Source organism: Glycine max, chromosome 9 (genome assembly GCF_000004515.6).
Source record: "Glycine max cultivar Williams 82 chromosome 9, Glycine_max_v4.0, whole genome shotgun sequence".
NCBI lineage: Eukaryota > Viridiplantae > Streptophyta > Magnoliopsida > Fabales > Fabaceae > Glycine > Glycine max.
The window spans coordinates 42504038-42518455 of record NC_038245.2 but is presented as its reverse complement, the minus strand read 5'-3'; the positions used below and the strand labels follow the sequence as shown (position 1 = coordinate 42518455).

General features: G+C 34.9%; 2 protein-coding genes across 5 annotated transcripts; one reads left to right on the top strand and one right to left on the bottom strand.

Annotated features, from left to right (window-relative positions):
* Window positions 1-493: 493 nt before the first annotated feature.
* LOC100777173 (uncharacterized) lies at window positions 494-6320 on the bottom strand. Its single transcript, XM_003533342.5, has 11 exons — window positions 6036-6320; window positions 5445-5642; window positions 5039-5123; window positions 4863-4938; window positions 4384-4560; window positions 4188-4290; window positions 2859-2968; window positions 2553-2642; window positions 2382-2462; window positions 1335-2174; window positions 494-1061 (listed from the first exon to the last, which is right to left on the bottom strand). The coding sequence occupies exons 1-11, from the start codon at window positions 6298-6300 to the stop codon at window positions 969-971; spliced, it is 2118 nt and encodes a 705-aa protein (XP_003533390.1). The 5' UTR covers window positions 6301-6320; the 3' UTR covers window positions 494-968.
* Window positions 6321-8269: 1949 nt separating this feature from the next.
* Window positions 8270-14203, top strand: LOC100797547 (subtilisin-like protease SBT6.1). 4 transcript variants are annotated; one of them, XM_003534153.5, is made up of 10 exons: window positions 8272-8991; window positions 9538-9666; window positions 9736-9888; window positions 10175-10291; window positions 10564-10748; window positions 11196-11459; window positions 11898-12969; window positions 13149-13649; window positions 13758-13818; window positions 13904-14203. In XM_003534153.5, exons 1-10 carry the CDS (start codon window positions 8467-8469, stop codon window positions 13990-13992), a joined length of 3096 nt encoding a protein of 1031 aa, XP_003534201.1. In that variant the 5' UTR covers window positions 8272-8466; the 3' UTR covers window positions 13993-14203. The 4 variants fall into 4 exon arrangements, with proteins under 4 accessions (XP_040860946.1, XP_006587518.1, XP_003534201.1 ...); XM_041005012.1 differs by lacking the exons at window positions 13758-13818; window positions 13904-14203 and having other exon boundaries at window positions 8270-8991; window positions 13149-13238; window positions 13405-13564; XM_006587455.4 differs by lacking the exons at window positions 13758-13818; window positions 13904-14203 and having other exon boundaries at window positions 8270-8991; window positions 13149-13292; window positions 13405-13564.
* Window positions 14204-14418: the final 215 nt, after the last annotated feature.

Sequence of the window (14418 nt, the reverse complement as noted above, 5' to 3'; positions counted from 1 at the left end):
GAACACCAATGCTTCGCCAAGCATTAGCAACCAGTTCCATAGTTGTTATCAAATGGGCAAAGATTGCATACTTCCTTAATTACCATACAATGATGATCATCAGTTGAGATTTTGGTTGAATTTTTTATGCCCACAAAATTGACTGGAGAAGATCTAATTTGCAAGTTTCAGGCTCTTTTTCTTCCAAAAAAAAAAAAAAGAAGGTTTCAGGCTCTTTTTCCTGTGAAGTGTGAAAGGAGTTGATAAGTGATTTTGTTTTGTTTTGATTTTTTTTTTTGGATTTTGTTGTTGCAACAAAATGAAAAAATTACTAAGGTACAGGGTGAATCATCAAATAGTTATTCAATCTCCTCATCATTCTCATGCTATAAGCAATTTATTGAGTCCATAACTACATGAATTTGAGCATGTAATAAAGTTTAGTTTTAGAAGAGAGTCCACAACAAAAAAATGAATCTACAGTCCATATAAGAAATCTCCCCTCTCAGACTTACCAGGTTTCCTAAGAGGATTTGCCTGTCAGCATTAGCAACAAGCTTGTGCCCTTTGTGTTATTTCAGACATGTACATGTGTCAACTCTAAGAAAGCCTGACAGAAGCTTAACTGTAAAACTTTGAAGAGGTAATTCGAATATGCTGCTCAGTTGCTTCTGCAAATTCTATACCTATCATTAATGATGACATCTTTGCACACTTTCATATCCATTGGCCTAAGATCTAGCACCCCTCTTGCTCAATTTGTGCAAGGTCCGAGAGTGGAAGTCGAACTTTGTTTGGTAAGAGAAGCAGATGGTGGTTGCTGGCGGCCAGATCTTGGATATCGATCATTCCATTTTGATGTGTCCCTTTTGGTTGACTTGAGATGTGCTGGCGTCAGGGATGGTTACAACTTGTCTCATTTCAAACTGGGGAACCAACCACCAAAACATTCTTGCAATCATGATCTTTAGTGTCATGTCACTATTTTGCTATATGAATGAGGTATGACCTCCCCCAAGTGGTATTTTTGGCTTAAATTCCATATGCACCATCAAGAAGGGGCAGTGCTTGAAATTAACACTCTGAAATATTAAGGAATGTAGAATCAGGTCCCAAAAGACAAGTGATGACAACAAGGCAAAATATTACAAATAGAAAGAATAAAAATATTAGAGGATGTCTACTGATTATTTGGTGGCATTAGTTAAAAGGATTATCAAAATATTCAGATTGTATTCATCATATTAAACTTTTCCTTCAGAAAACGAATTCAGACAACTTGTAAAACAAGGCAAAAAAAGGGAGAGTAATTTATTACCACTGTGAAGACATTACAGTGAGAGAGGTCAACTTACTGGAATGCTTAGCAATTGTCCTTGTTGATTGATCAGAACAGGAAGACTTCTCCTTGCAGCAACTGGGATAGATTTTAACAAGCGGAGAGCTTGTTTTGCTGATACACTGGCATAGTGCAAACACAGAGATGTTCTGTCCATTATCCGCTCAGTTCCATTCACTGATTCAACCTCGTATTGAGGGAAGTTTTTGGAAAGTGGATATTTTGATAACTCAGCAAGATACAGCCAATCAGATTCTATCATGTGTCGCACCTCAGGTACTTTATTATTACCAGTTACACAAGATGTGCAACACAAGCTTCTGGTTTCCTCACCCATATCCATTTCATAACCAACTAAACCAGAAAGTTCATCATTATCAGTATTAGTTTTCAATTTCCATGTGAGAATGAATCGATCCATCAAGTAACAGAACTGCCCTGGCTGAAGTGATTTGCTAAAAGGGGTAACCCCATGCTTTGAAGCAGAGTCAGAAATGACCTCAGTTTTAGACCTGAAGTGAGCAGTTTCTTGCTTCTGCAATGCAAGAACAGTATTGTAGGTTGATTCACCAATTATGTTTAGCTTTTTGGCTTCAGTCAAAACTAACTCAGGATTTACATCCAAAAAGTGGACATCTGATGCATCCAGAACCAAGTGATTTGCATATGACTTCTCAGCCTCTATAATCTCTCCTAACTCATTGGCAACACAACACCCTTGTCCTTGAGAATGTGACTCAAAATATTCAATCTTTGAAGGCAAAGCACAATCATCAGAACAGCAGCAGACCAAGACTCTGAACCCTCTAGAACCAGGATCCGGGCAAAGGTAACAACCTGCTGCTGTAACAGAATTCTACAGGATAATTGAGGACAAAATGAAAAGTTAAGAATGTTGAAATCAATCAAATATTTAAGGCTAAAATACTTGTGTGTCTATTAACAAGGTAAAAAATACAATGGTCTAAGTTAATCCCTTCTAGACTTGTTTGCAGTAAAGGCAATATTAGATAGACTTTTAACACTTTCCAGGAACAAAGCAATTTAATGGAAGCACATTTACCTTGCACGGAAAAGTACGAATGTAGTCCATTAGCAATTTCAAAGCATTACCTCTGATTTGCCTCTGCCTTTGTGATACAAACTGAAACAAAAAGTTTGACCACTATTAGGAGAATATTCATGTATAAACAAAGTTTGAAAGGAAAGTAATCATATATAAGATCAGAAGTACCTGCAATACCAAGGAAAGAAACTTCATCAGGCATATATCCTCAACTTTCAAAGGACAAAGAATCTGTAAATCAATAACAGCATACCCATGCTGCAAACAGAAACCAACCCAAAATCCCAACATACAGGATAATAGTAAATTCCAGGGAAATAGATTAACATAATAAGAGAAACAAAAAGACAAAGGGCTTACATGTACTATTTTTCATAGCAACATCAACAATTCAACATAGTTAATTAGTAATTCCATACTTCAAGCATTAACCAAATAGGGAATCAATGGAATAAGTAGTTAAGGGATACTCACATCCTTGATAACCACAGCATCACCTATCAAGCTATAGCCAATTTGATCAACATATGTGCGTGTTATTCGGCATGCAGAAATCAGTGCTTGGAGCTCAAACTTGAATGTAGCTGGAAATATTGAGAAAAAAAAGTCATTTAGATAACTCAAAGCGTGTTTCCCATATAAGTCATGACTACACCACCAAATCTTCAACACCATATATAAAATGTTTGAAAGTTTCTTTGATATATTAACACACGCTCAATTTTTAGCAGACATTGCAGAGGACAACTTCTCAGAGTATGTTGTGCTTGCCCCAGGACATGGCAGGAGGCTAGCAATGCATGAACAGTGAATCTATCTAATTGTTTGAGAAATTAGTCCTCACCCTATAGTGCCAAAAACACCCTATTGAAAGGAGTGTTAGTAAACAAACCATTAAAAAGGTTTAAAGCAGGAATGGGAAGAGTGGTAACAGAATACTAGAGCCACATGAAGTTATGAATAATAGTGATTGTCTCTCTAACTCAGTTCACATGCCAATCTGATTTTGAGCTAGTGTTTGAGGTTTGTCTTATTTTCCAGTTTTTCCTATTTATTCAGAACTGATTCTATCAGTCATAACAACCATATTAGGCATAGTAGTTATGGAAGTCATCATATTTTTAAGGTGAGTTAAAATCTACTTTTTAGTTTACACTTTAAATGGTTAGTTATCAATGTACTACAAGTATTAATTTTCCAATTTCCATCTTCTATCTCCACCTACTATCCTATTTTGTTGTTTAAGTATTTCTCCTCCAGCCTTTCTCATTTTTCTTTTTCAATTTAATTATATATAGAATTGACTATTGATGCAAATTGAAGGCTAATGTAGAAATTAGAACTTAGAAGACCTGTCATTAGAACAGAAGGAACAAAAGGAGGGAGGAAATTAGATCCCCATTAGAAAATTGAAAACCACCAAATACAAATAAAGAAAAACCTCCAAATAAAAGCTATTACAACAACTGCCCAGTTCGTCTCCAAATCTAACAGACAGACTCCATAGAAGAATCTATGTACTGAATAACATGGAGAGGCAGAAGCCAATAGAACAATCTTGTCTCAAAATGATTAAGAATAGAGAACCAAATTCACTTTCTTCTCTTTACTCCAGACATTGATATTTTTTCAATTGCATGTGCACTACACTGTATAAGAACCATGTTTACAAACAATCCAATGAGTTTGGGATGAAGCAGAATGAGTGCTTTTAAGTTTTAACCCAAAAGGAATCATGGCTAGAACTTCAAAATTTCTTAAATTAATATTAAAGAAATGATAAATCTCATTATCACAACTTACAGGATGACAAATTATTCAGCACCATTCTTATCCTATTACGTACATATAATGGACTTTGATTAGTTGGGTCTTCTACCCAATTCTCACTACCTCCTTGGCATATCTGTACAGATAAAAAAATTTCAAATTATCAAGTATGAATTCAAATGTGAGGCATAGGAGAAAAAAAAAAGAGCAATGCATATTCAGAACCAACCTTGTACATATCTTCCTTTGAAAATTCCAGAAGAGGCCGCACAACAAGGATGCCCTGGTTTGCTTGAACTTCCCTGTAGGACTGTTTATATGTAGGGAAAATCTGGGAGGTAAAAGGCATGCCCGCAAGTCCAAGCACACCACTATTTCGAGAAAGCCTTAAAATAAATAACTCGGCCTGCATTGTTTCTCAATAATCACTACATGTCTAACATCTTGAACAAGCCTTCAATCTTACAGAATAATAAAACGCCACATTTAGCCATTTCCCACTCAAAATTTCAATTATTTCTTCAAAATATTCTCTCAAGTATTTAACCATATGCAGACTGTCTATGCGCCAACATTAATAAATCACTTTATGATCCATCATAAAGGCCTAGAGCTCCAACATGTGACACTGAGATGCAGTTCATCAAAATAATGTGGGGAGATGAAGAATTACAGATACAGATAAACATAAAGTATTGTCAATCAAACCTGATCATCAGCATGATGCGCAATAAGCAATACCCCAATCCGGTGTTGGGCACAAACTTCTTGAAAGATTTGATACCTAAAGTTCAATAAACAAAAAATCTGTAGTTAGTATACTTCATCAAAGTTCCTAGAACAGATATCTAATACTTCTTTAACAAAATGTATTGATACGATACCTCATTTCACGGGCAGCTTCCTGCAACTGACCCTGTTTTGGCCTGCCACTTGGCCAATCGCAGCATGCAATCTCACATCTGATTCCTGCAATAAGTGTCTATGTTATGTTATGTCAGCCAAACTTATAAGTTCAATAACTTGAGAGTCACATTACCATACTATGCAATCACAGAAAATAAATCTTCTAATGTTAAATTTTCACATAACCTTGCCATGAAAAAAATTGGTGTCTGTCTTTCTCCCTACAAACCTTCACAAATTTTTGATAAAGTCTCATTCATTTAATGTCACTAAAGAAAGACAGAGACATGATTTTCATATGACAAGGTCATGCGAAAAATTTAACACAAGAAAATCCATGTTCCATTCCTGCAATACAGATAAAGCAGCCAAATTTGGACACACCCATTTTTGAAACTCGGTGAGAAACAATATTTGCCTCCTCTTTGCTCTCTGCTCGTAGACCATGATCAACAATTATTGCAAGTAGTCCATCTATGAAACCACCATTCTCAGGCGTGACAGCATCAGCACCAGCAGTTTTCCATCCAGCAGTTAACACACAGAGTGCCATACTGTCAGGGCCACCGGACACTCCCAGAGCTGATACGAAAAGTGGCATCATATCATCAAATAGTTAATAAGCAATGCCTTGAGCCAGTAGGTTCATTGCATCACTAGGACATTGATAATATTCAATGAAGATATAAGGTTGGTTGGGTGGTTAAGAAAGAGGGGAAGAAGGGAAAAGTGGCGGGTCTGATTCCTCATGCTAACAAATACTAACAATTAACATTTACCAATAAAAAAAACATTGATAATATTCTAGAAGCTGCATTTTTCCACCCTTTTCAATTCATCAGCATAGTACTTAAGTTTGATTCTGACACAACACTATAACAAAAAGGGCACACACCAAGTTGAGCAAATAGCAAAATTTTCCAAAAAGATTCAATTTTTCTGCAGGGAAGATGAGTGACACGAAGAGAAGCTGACCAATTCGGTGATGGGGTTCGAGTCCAGCCATGGCCATTCGCCTGGAAAATGTTTCTGTGTTTTTGGACATGTCGATTGAGCATTGGGAAGGGGAAGAATAGACGCTGAAGGAGCAGAGCAATGGAAGAAGATGATAGTGATGGTGAATAAGTTTAAGACCAAATGAAAGATTGAAACTTTTTGGCGGGGTTTTGGAGATGGAAGCAAAGAGACAAGTTGTTGTTGCAGTGAGTGTTAACGAAGATAGGATTAGCCCTCGCGCCATAGCTGCTTTCTGTCACAACAAAAATTAGTTTGAACTGGTAACTCATACTGTTTGACTGTCAGTGCAATAAAACTATTTTTCCATAAAAATTAAAATGTAATTTTTTTTTCTATTTTTTTTAAAACCCGACATGGTAGTCTTCATATACTTTTATAAATTTTTAGTCTCCTTTTATTTAATTGAAGTATTTAGTCATCCACTTTTTTTAAAAAAATATAATTTTAATCCTTTTTATCAATTTTGGACTATGTATATTTTTAATTTTTTTAATAAGTTAAATTTGTTATCAATTAAATAATTTTTAAAAAAATTATGATGTGAATAATAAATAGATATATGTTAGTTTATAAAATACATAAATCAATATTTAAAATAGGACACAACGACTCAAATTATAAATTTTTAAAAAATAATAAATGTAATATTTCAATTAAAAATGAAAAATAGAATGTCTTAATTAAAAAAAATAAGAAAATTAAAATCATAGATTTAAGAAATAGAAAGATGAAAATATATTTTAGCTAAAAAAAAATAATATTAAAATATGTACCTTCTTTTAACTTTCTTATTTCTATTCATTTTTTCCTTCTAAATAAGTAAATTATATTATTATTAAACTCGTACTGAATTATATAAAAAATAGTTTCTACTCCATATTTAGATTAAAAAAATATATTTCCCTTTCACTATATTCCAATTTAGCAAAAAGTTTTTTCTATGGAATTTCACATAAATAACTTCCTTTTTGCATTTTGACAGGAATTTGGTATTTCTATATTATCTCTCTTTCTATTTTCTTTCATTTTATTTCAATACAAACATAGGGTCATTGTATTGGGAGAAAAAAAAACATTGGATCATTATATTTCAATTCAATTTAATTATCTATCTATAAGTATATGATAGAGATAGATAATTACATATTAATATTACAAAAAATGATATTAATTAATATTTGATGCTAAATAAAATAAATTATTGATTCAAATGATCTAAACTCGATTTTTTTAAACAATGTCTTAGATTTAAATTTATGAATAGAAAAAATATGATTAAAAAAATTTCACGTACAAAAATTGGTTTTTTTCGTAAATATTCCTTCTCTCTTACTCTTTTTCGATCTACGTGTAACATTCTCTCTCATTTTTGTTTTTTTTTTAAAATTTAAAATATTATAAAATATAAATATTATATTATATAATTTATTTAATTAGTTTTAAAATTACTTATTTATTAAATTAAATTTTTTTTTATTTTTGTAAAGAAAAAATATACAGATGCAGAAAAATAAAAAAATTGAATAAAATTAGAGTACAATTTTTTAGTTACTTTATATGTAATTTTATAGTTAAATTTATGTGTTGTTGATATTTTTTTTTGTTATATTTATTAATTTAACAAATAAGAAAATTAGTTAGTAGTATTAAAATAAACTAAAAACACAGTAAACAATAATTGATACATCTATCTCATACAATAGCCATAAAATTTCAAAGAATAATAACCGCTAAACAAAAAGTCTTTTCATTTTTAATTAAATTTAATAACATAAACAAACTAATTATATTTAGTAATATAATTATATTAAAAATATTCACCTAAAAAATATGTTAAGTAAATTAAATAATAAAAAAATAATTATATTTAATAATATCATTTTCTTTAAAAAAAATATAAAATTTAATTTAATAAATAAGTAATTTTAAAACCAATTAAAAATTTATATTATATAATATTTATATTTTATAATATTTTAAATTAAAAAAATAAAATGGAGAGAGAAAAAGTTTCAAATAGTATATATTTAAAATTAAATTAAAGAGTAGTGTAGATTAGAAAAAACCTACAAAAATCTAACTTAATTGATAGACCAATGATAAAATTAATGATATTCCCTACCATTAGTTATAGGAGAAAAAAACTGGTAGTATAAAATAGTTTTAGATGGATAAAGAGGGTCCGAGGAAGAGAACAAGTGAGAAAGGCAAGAGGAACGATGATTGAGACAAGTGAACCTAACACAAACAAGTAACCAACAACACCATAACCTTAAATCTCTCTCTTTCTAATTTGCTATGTATCCCTGTTTCATTTCTCTGTTCCATACTCTCTCTCCAATGTAGTACGAGGAAAAAAACAAGCAACTTTTTTCTGCCTCCAATCGCCATGGCCACCACCACCCAATGGAGTTCCCTTTCTCTCTCTCTTCTCCTTCTCTCCATCGCCCTCTTCCAAACCCTAACCCCCAATTCCTCGCCGTCGCCCCCTCCTCCCAACTACATCGTCGCCTTCAGCCACTACGCCGCCGCCGATCGCCACCGCGCCTACCTCGAATCCGCACTCCGCCCAGGAGGCTGGCGGTGGATCCCGCGGCAGAACCCGGCGGCGCAGTTCCCCACCGATTTCGGGCTCGTCGCGATCGATGATTCCGCGGTGGTTGACGAGATTCGGAAACTGGGGTCGGTCAAGTACGTGAGCTTGGACATGAGCTACAACAGGGGTTTGATGGCAAAGAAGGATCAGAGACGCAACGACAAGAAGGTTGGTGCGTTTGAGGATGGGAAGAAGAAGCGCCCCGGGAAGATCTTCACTGCGATGTCATTTTGTGAGGCCGAAGAAGGAGGAGGAGAAGAAGAACATGCCAGTAATCGCAGCAGTTCTGTCAAGTGGGGGCGGGAATTGTTGATGCAGGTGATGTTTTTTGGTTTTTATGATGTTGGGTATTTGTGGAAGCAAGAAAGATTTGAACTTTGATTTGGTTCCTTTGGTTATGGTTATTGGTATTGCTTTGTCTATGCTGCGTTCTAGCGTGTTTGGAAACCTGAAATTATGAATGGGATGTGGAAGTTATAACTATTTGGTTCTTGGTAAACATGGAAATCCACATTTGGGATGTGGAACCAAACATGCTATTATTGCGTGTTTGGATTCACGATTGATCATCTAAAATCACGTTGAAATGCCATCTCTCTGGTCTCATGCCGAGTAACTGATTTTGGGTCTAAAATTGATTTTGAGTTGAAACATGAAGCAACGTTAGGTTTAGCTTTTGCATCATATATATATATATTTTATACTGACTGCTTTTATGATGAGACATCTAAATATGAATCACTCTAGTTCAAAATCAATTTTGTAGGGTTCACCCAAGCACACTCTTAAATATGGTGTATTTGAATTTTTTAATGGTTGAAAGAGTGCATTCCCATGTTTTTGAGGTGTTTCTGTTTGTGGCAGAGATCACAAGTTACTTCAATGTTTGGGGCTAAGGATCTTTGGGCGAAAGGGTACACTGGTGCAAAGGTCAAGATGGCCATATTTGATACGGGCATTCGAGCTGATCACCCTCATTTTCATAACATCAAGGTAATGATTGATTTGGAATGGTTATTTTTGGTTGATGGTGGATGAGTTGAATGATGAGGAACTTTATAGGAGCGTACAAATTGGACAAATGAAGATACTTTGAATGATAATCTTGGACATGGGACATTTGTTGCGGGCGTTATTGCTGGTGTAGATGCTGAGTCCCTTGGTTTTGCACCAGATACAGAGATTTATGCATTTCGTGTGTTCACTGATGCACAGGTAATGCCTGTTGGATGCTATTATTGAACTCTCTTGATTTGGAAGGGGCAGGGGATTGAGTTAAACTCTTTTAACTGCATATCTTGATTCCACATATGTATCCAATTTCCAATATCAGAAGTTTATTAACCAGGTAGAGTAATAGTTAGCAAGCTCTAAATGGGAGAACCTAGATGCACTTTGAGTATGCTATAAATGCATTTTTTCCCTAGTTTTTATGCTTATAATACTTTTATTCTAGAAAAGTTTGCAAGATTTTGAGAAGATTTCATTCAGCCTACTGCAGGTGTCATATACATCATGGTTCCTTGATGCCTTCAACTATGCAATTGCTACCAATATGGATGTGCTAAATTTGAGCATAGGTGGACCTGATTACTTGGATCTCCCATTTGTTGAAAAGGTATATTTCTTGTGCCTGCTCACTAATTCAATAGTATTATTAAGTTTTGTATTTCGTTTATTTTGAGGTAGAATATCATAAAATGTATTACTTATGAAGATATGGGCCATTATTTAATGAATAATTATAACATGACATGTTAGTTTCTCTACTGTAACTGTTATATTTTAGGAAGACATTATTTGTTTTTGGTACTCATGCAGTAATTATTTCTTTCACCAATTACAGAACTGTCCTTTTATATAACTTTATGATGCTAATTTGTTGAACAGATATGGGAGATAACAGCGAATAACATAATCATGGTTTCTGCAATTGGAAATGATGGACCACTTTATGGAACTTTGAACAATCCAGCAGATCAAAGTGATGTCATTGGTGTTGGTGGTATTGACTATAGTGACCATATAGCCTCCTTTTCCTCGCGTGGCATGAGTACCTGGGAGCTTCCTCATGGGTAACATTTACTTATTTGTTTCTATAGCTTACATTTCAGCATTCCTGCTTCTACTGGCATTTGTTGAGTATTTCTAATGAGGACTTCTGTTTTTTTCCCTAGCATGATATTGTAAAAAACCATTCTGTTTAGGAAAACACTTTTACTAGGTGAAGAATGGATATTTGAGTTCATGAAACAACTAAATACCCACATTGTTTGGTCATAACACATCATCTCCACTTCCAATTTATAGTGATCCTATGTTCAGAAGTGATGAGCTTTTTGTGAAGCCTCAGTAATTGTACAATGGCATGTCAAATATTTAACTGTTGTGAAAAGTTTTTTGATTTGATACATGAGTTATCTTGTCATCTGTTATTTCTGTAACTCCTTTAATTTATATGCAAGTTTGGTTTCTTACTCATCAATAGTTTTTTAAAATATGTTGACATCTGTAACTTGCAGTTATGGCCGCGTGAAGCCAGACATAGTTGCATATGGACGGGACATAATGGGATCAAAAATTAGTGCGGGTTGTAAAAGTTTATCAGGAACTAGTGTTGCAAGTCCTGTAGTTGCTGGTGTTGTCTGTTTGCTTGTCAGTGTCATTCCTGAACCTGATAGAAAAAATATCTTAAACCCAGCAAGCATGAAACAAGCATTGGTTGAGGGTGCTGCAAAGCTTTCTGGGCCTAACATGTATGAGCAGGGTGCTGGGAGAGTTGATCTGTAAGTACTCCTGTTTAGGTCTCTATTTTGTTGTCTTAAGATATGTCTTGTTGGGACATAAAGGTTACTGTAGCAATACTTGCAGAGTTATTGTTACTATTGGTCCAGTTTTATAAACAATTGTAATTGCCTTTCATTAGATTCTTAAATTAATCTTCAGGTCCCTGTGGTTTTTGGAAACATTTTACATAGGACCTTGTAGTTGGTAACTATAAATGGGTTCCTCTGGTTTGAATTTTTTTTTTAATCGGCTTCCTGTAGGGACCTAACAGGAAGACTAGATTCAGGGACCACATTCAAAAAGTTTTTGAAATTGAAGGGACCCATTTATAGTTTTTAAACTGTAGTGATTTATTTAAAAATTTCCAAAAAGTAATAGGGACTTACAGATTCTTTAGCCATTTTTTAATCATGTTTTCTTGGTTATGTAATTTTCAGGTTAAAATCATATGAGATTCTTAAGAGCTACAAACCTAGGGCAAGCATCTTTCCCAGTGTTCTTGATTATACAGTTTGTCCTTACACATGGCCTTTCTGTCGTCAGCCACTCTATGCAGGTGCCATGCCTGTCATCTTCAATGCCACCATTTTGAATGGAATGGGTGTTGTCGGATATGTTGATAGTCCACCAACATGGCATCCTTCTGATGAAGAAGGGAATCTTCTAAGCATACATTTTACTTATTCTGAGATCATCTGGCCTTGGACTGGTTATTTGGCCCTTCACATGCAAATCAAGGAAGAAGGTGCACAGTTTTCTGGAAAGATTGAAGGTAATGTGACTCTCAGGGTTTCTAGCCCCCCGGCTCATGGAGAGAAGGACCCTCGAATTAGCATATGTGTGCTTCAATTAAAGTTAAATGTGGTGCCAACACCACCACGGTCAAAACGAATTTTGTGGGATCAGTTTCACAATATCAAATACCCACCTGGTTATATTCCCAGAGATTCCTTGGATGTTCGTAATGACATTCTTGACTGGCATGGGGATCATCTGCATACAAATTTTCACATCATGTTCAACATGTTACGGGATGCTGGTTACTATGTTGAAACACTTGGTTCTCCTCTTACATGCTTTGATGCTCGACAGTATGGAACACTTCTGTTGGTGGATCTTGAGGATGAGTACTTTACCGAGGAGATTGAAAAGCTGAGAGATGATGTTGTAAATACTGGATTGGGATTAGCTGTCTTTTCTGAGTGGTATAATGTAGATACCATGGTAAAGATGAGATTCTTTGATGACAATACACGGAGCTGGTGGACCCCAGTCACTGGAGGTGCTAATGTTCCTGCACTTAATGATCTTTTGGCCCCATTTGGGATTGCTTTTGGAGATAAGATTCTGAATGGTGATTTTTCACTTTTGGGTGAGCAGAATCGTTATGCTTCTGGAACAGATATAGTGAGGTTTCCAAGGGGTGGCTATGTACATAGCTTTCCTTTCTTAGATAGTTCAGAAAGTGGAGCCACACAGAATGTGCTGCAAGCTTCTGGCTCAACCAAGGTGTGGGATGACACCTTAAACCATCACCTATCATAATATCTTCAAAAGAACAATTAGTTTATGTGACTTTAAATGAATATCGAATTTCATTTATAGCATAATATCTTGAAACCATATTCCATCTTCATCATTGAGATACTTATTAATTTTGTAATATGGTTTTTTTTTTGGTGAAACAGGCAGATTCTCCAATTCTTGGTCTCACAGTGATGGGTGAAGGTCGCATAGCTGTGTATGGGGACTCCAATTGTTTGGACAGCAGTCATATGGTTACGAATTGTTTTGCCCTTCTGAGGAAATTGCTAGATTTTACTAATGAAGACGTTAGAGATCCAGAACTTTTCTCTGACTCAAATAAACAAGATTCTCCTTTGTATGAACCTGACAATCAGTTGCCATCCCGCAGAACTGATGTAAATTTCTCTGCATTTTCAGCTATTGTGGGGAAGGAATTGATCTGCAGGACTGACACAAGGTTTGAAATCTGGGGAACTAAGGGCTACAATTTGCAAGTCAGGGGAAGAAACAGAAGATTGCCCGGATATCCTGCCATTGATTTGGGGAGGGGTTTAAATTCAACCTCTGATGCTTCCAACATTAGGCGTCCTAGGTTGACTGTGAGAAGTAATAAGGATGATTTTCTGGGGAACAGGTATTTAGGCCTGTTCTATGGGGATGAGGTATGAAACACAAACAACTATAGGATTAGTTTTTTAGTGTTGATCTCTATGTTTCTTATCAGATACTGCATATTGCTGATATTCTGAATTCTTTCATAATTCTTGCAGCCTGATGCACCTATGCTGGTTGGTGGTCACTGGCTGATTCCATTTGTTGTTGCAGTAACTGGTTAGTTAAACACATGCTTTTCTATCCAATTTTAGACACTACTATATCTATGTTGTTTATGTTTCATGTTTTTTTCTTCTGGCAGGTATTTTGCTTTTGAGTTTTTGGCGCATTCGCCAAAAGAGGCGTAGACGAAGGAAAGGATCAAATTCTGGTAGATTGGCCAATATATAGTTTAACATTACATTAATGTAATTGTAACACTAGCCTCCAAGGAAAGCCCCCTGTAGCATTACCATAGTAACATCATTCACCAGTTTTCCCACCAGCTTCACTGTAGGAAAATAGCCAAATAAGTTACCTTTTTTTTTTATTATTTCCTAGAGTTGTAACATTTTTGCTGTTTCGGATGCTTTTCTAATGCACAAATTTTCTGATAGTGAAATAATGTGTCCAATGTTTATGCTTATTGGTATAGCTAATTATAATTAATTACTATTATGTTATTTCATTAATTTGTTTTAATTAATAACTCGTGTTTTAAGATGCTGGGATATGGAAGTTATATAAACTCCCATTTTGGAATTGATGGAAGTAACTCATGTTGGAGGGGAATGGGATGTGGAAGCTCCCCATTTTGGGATTAGTGAAAGTAACTCC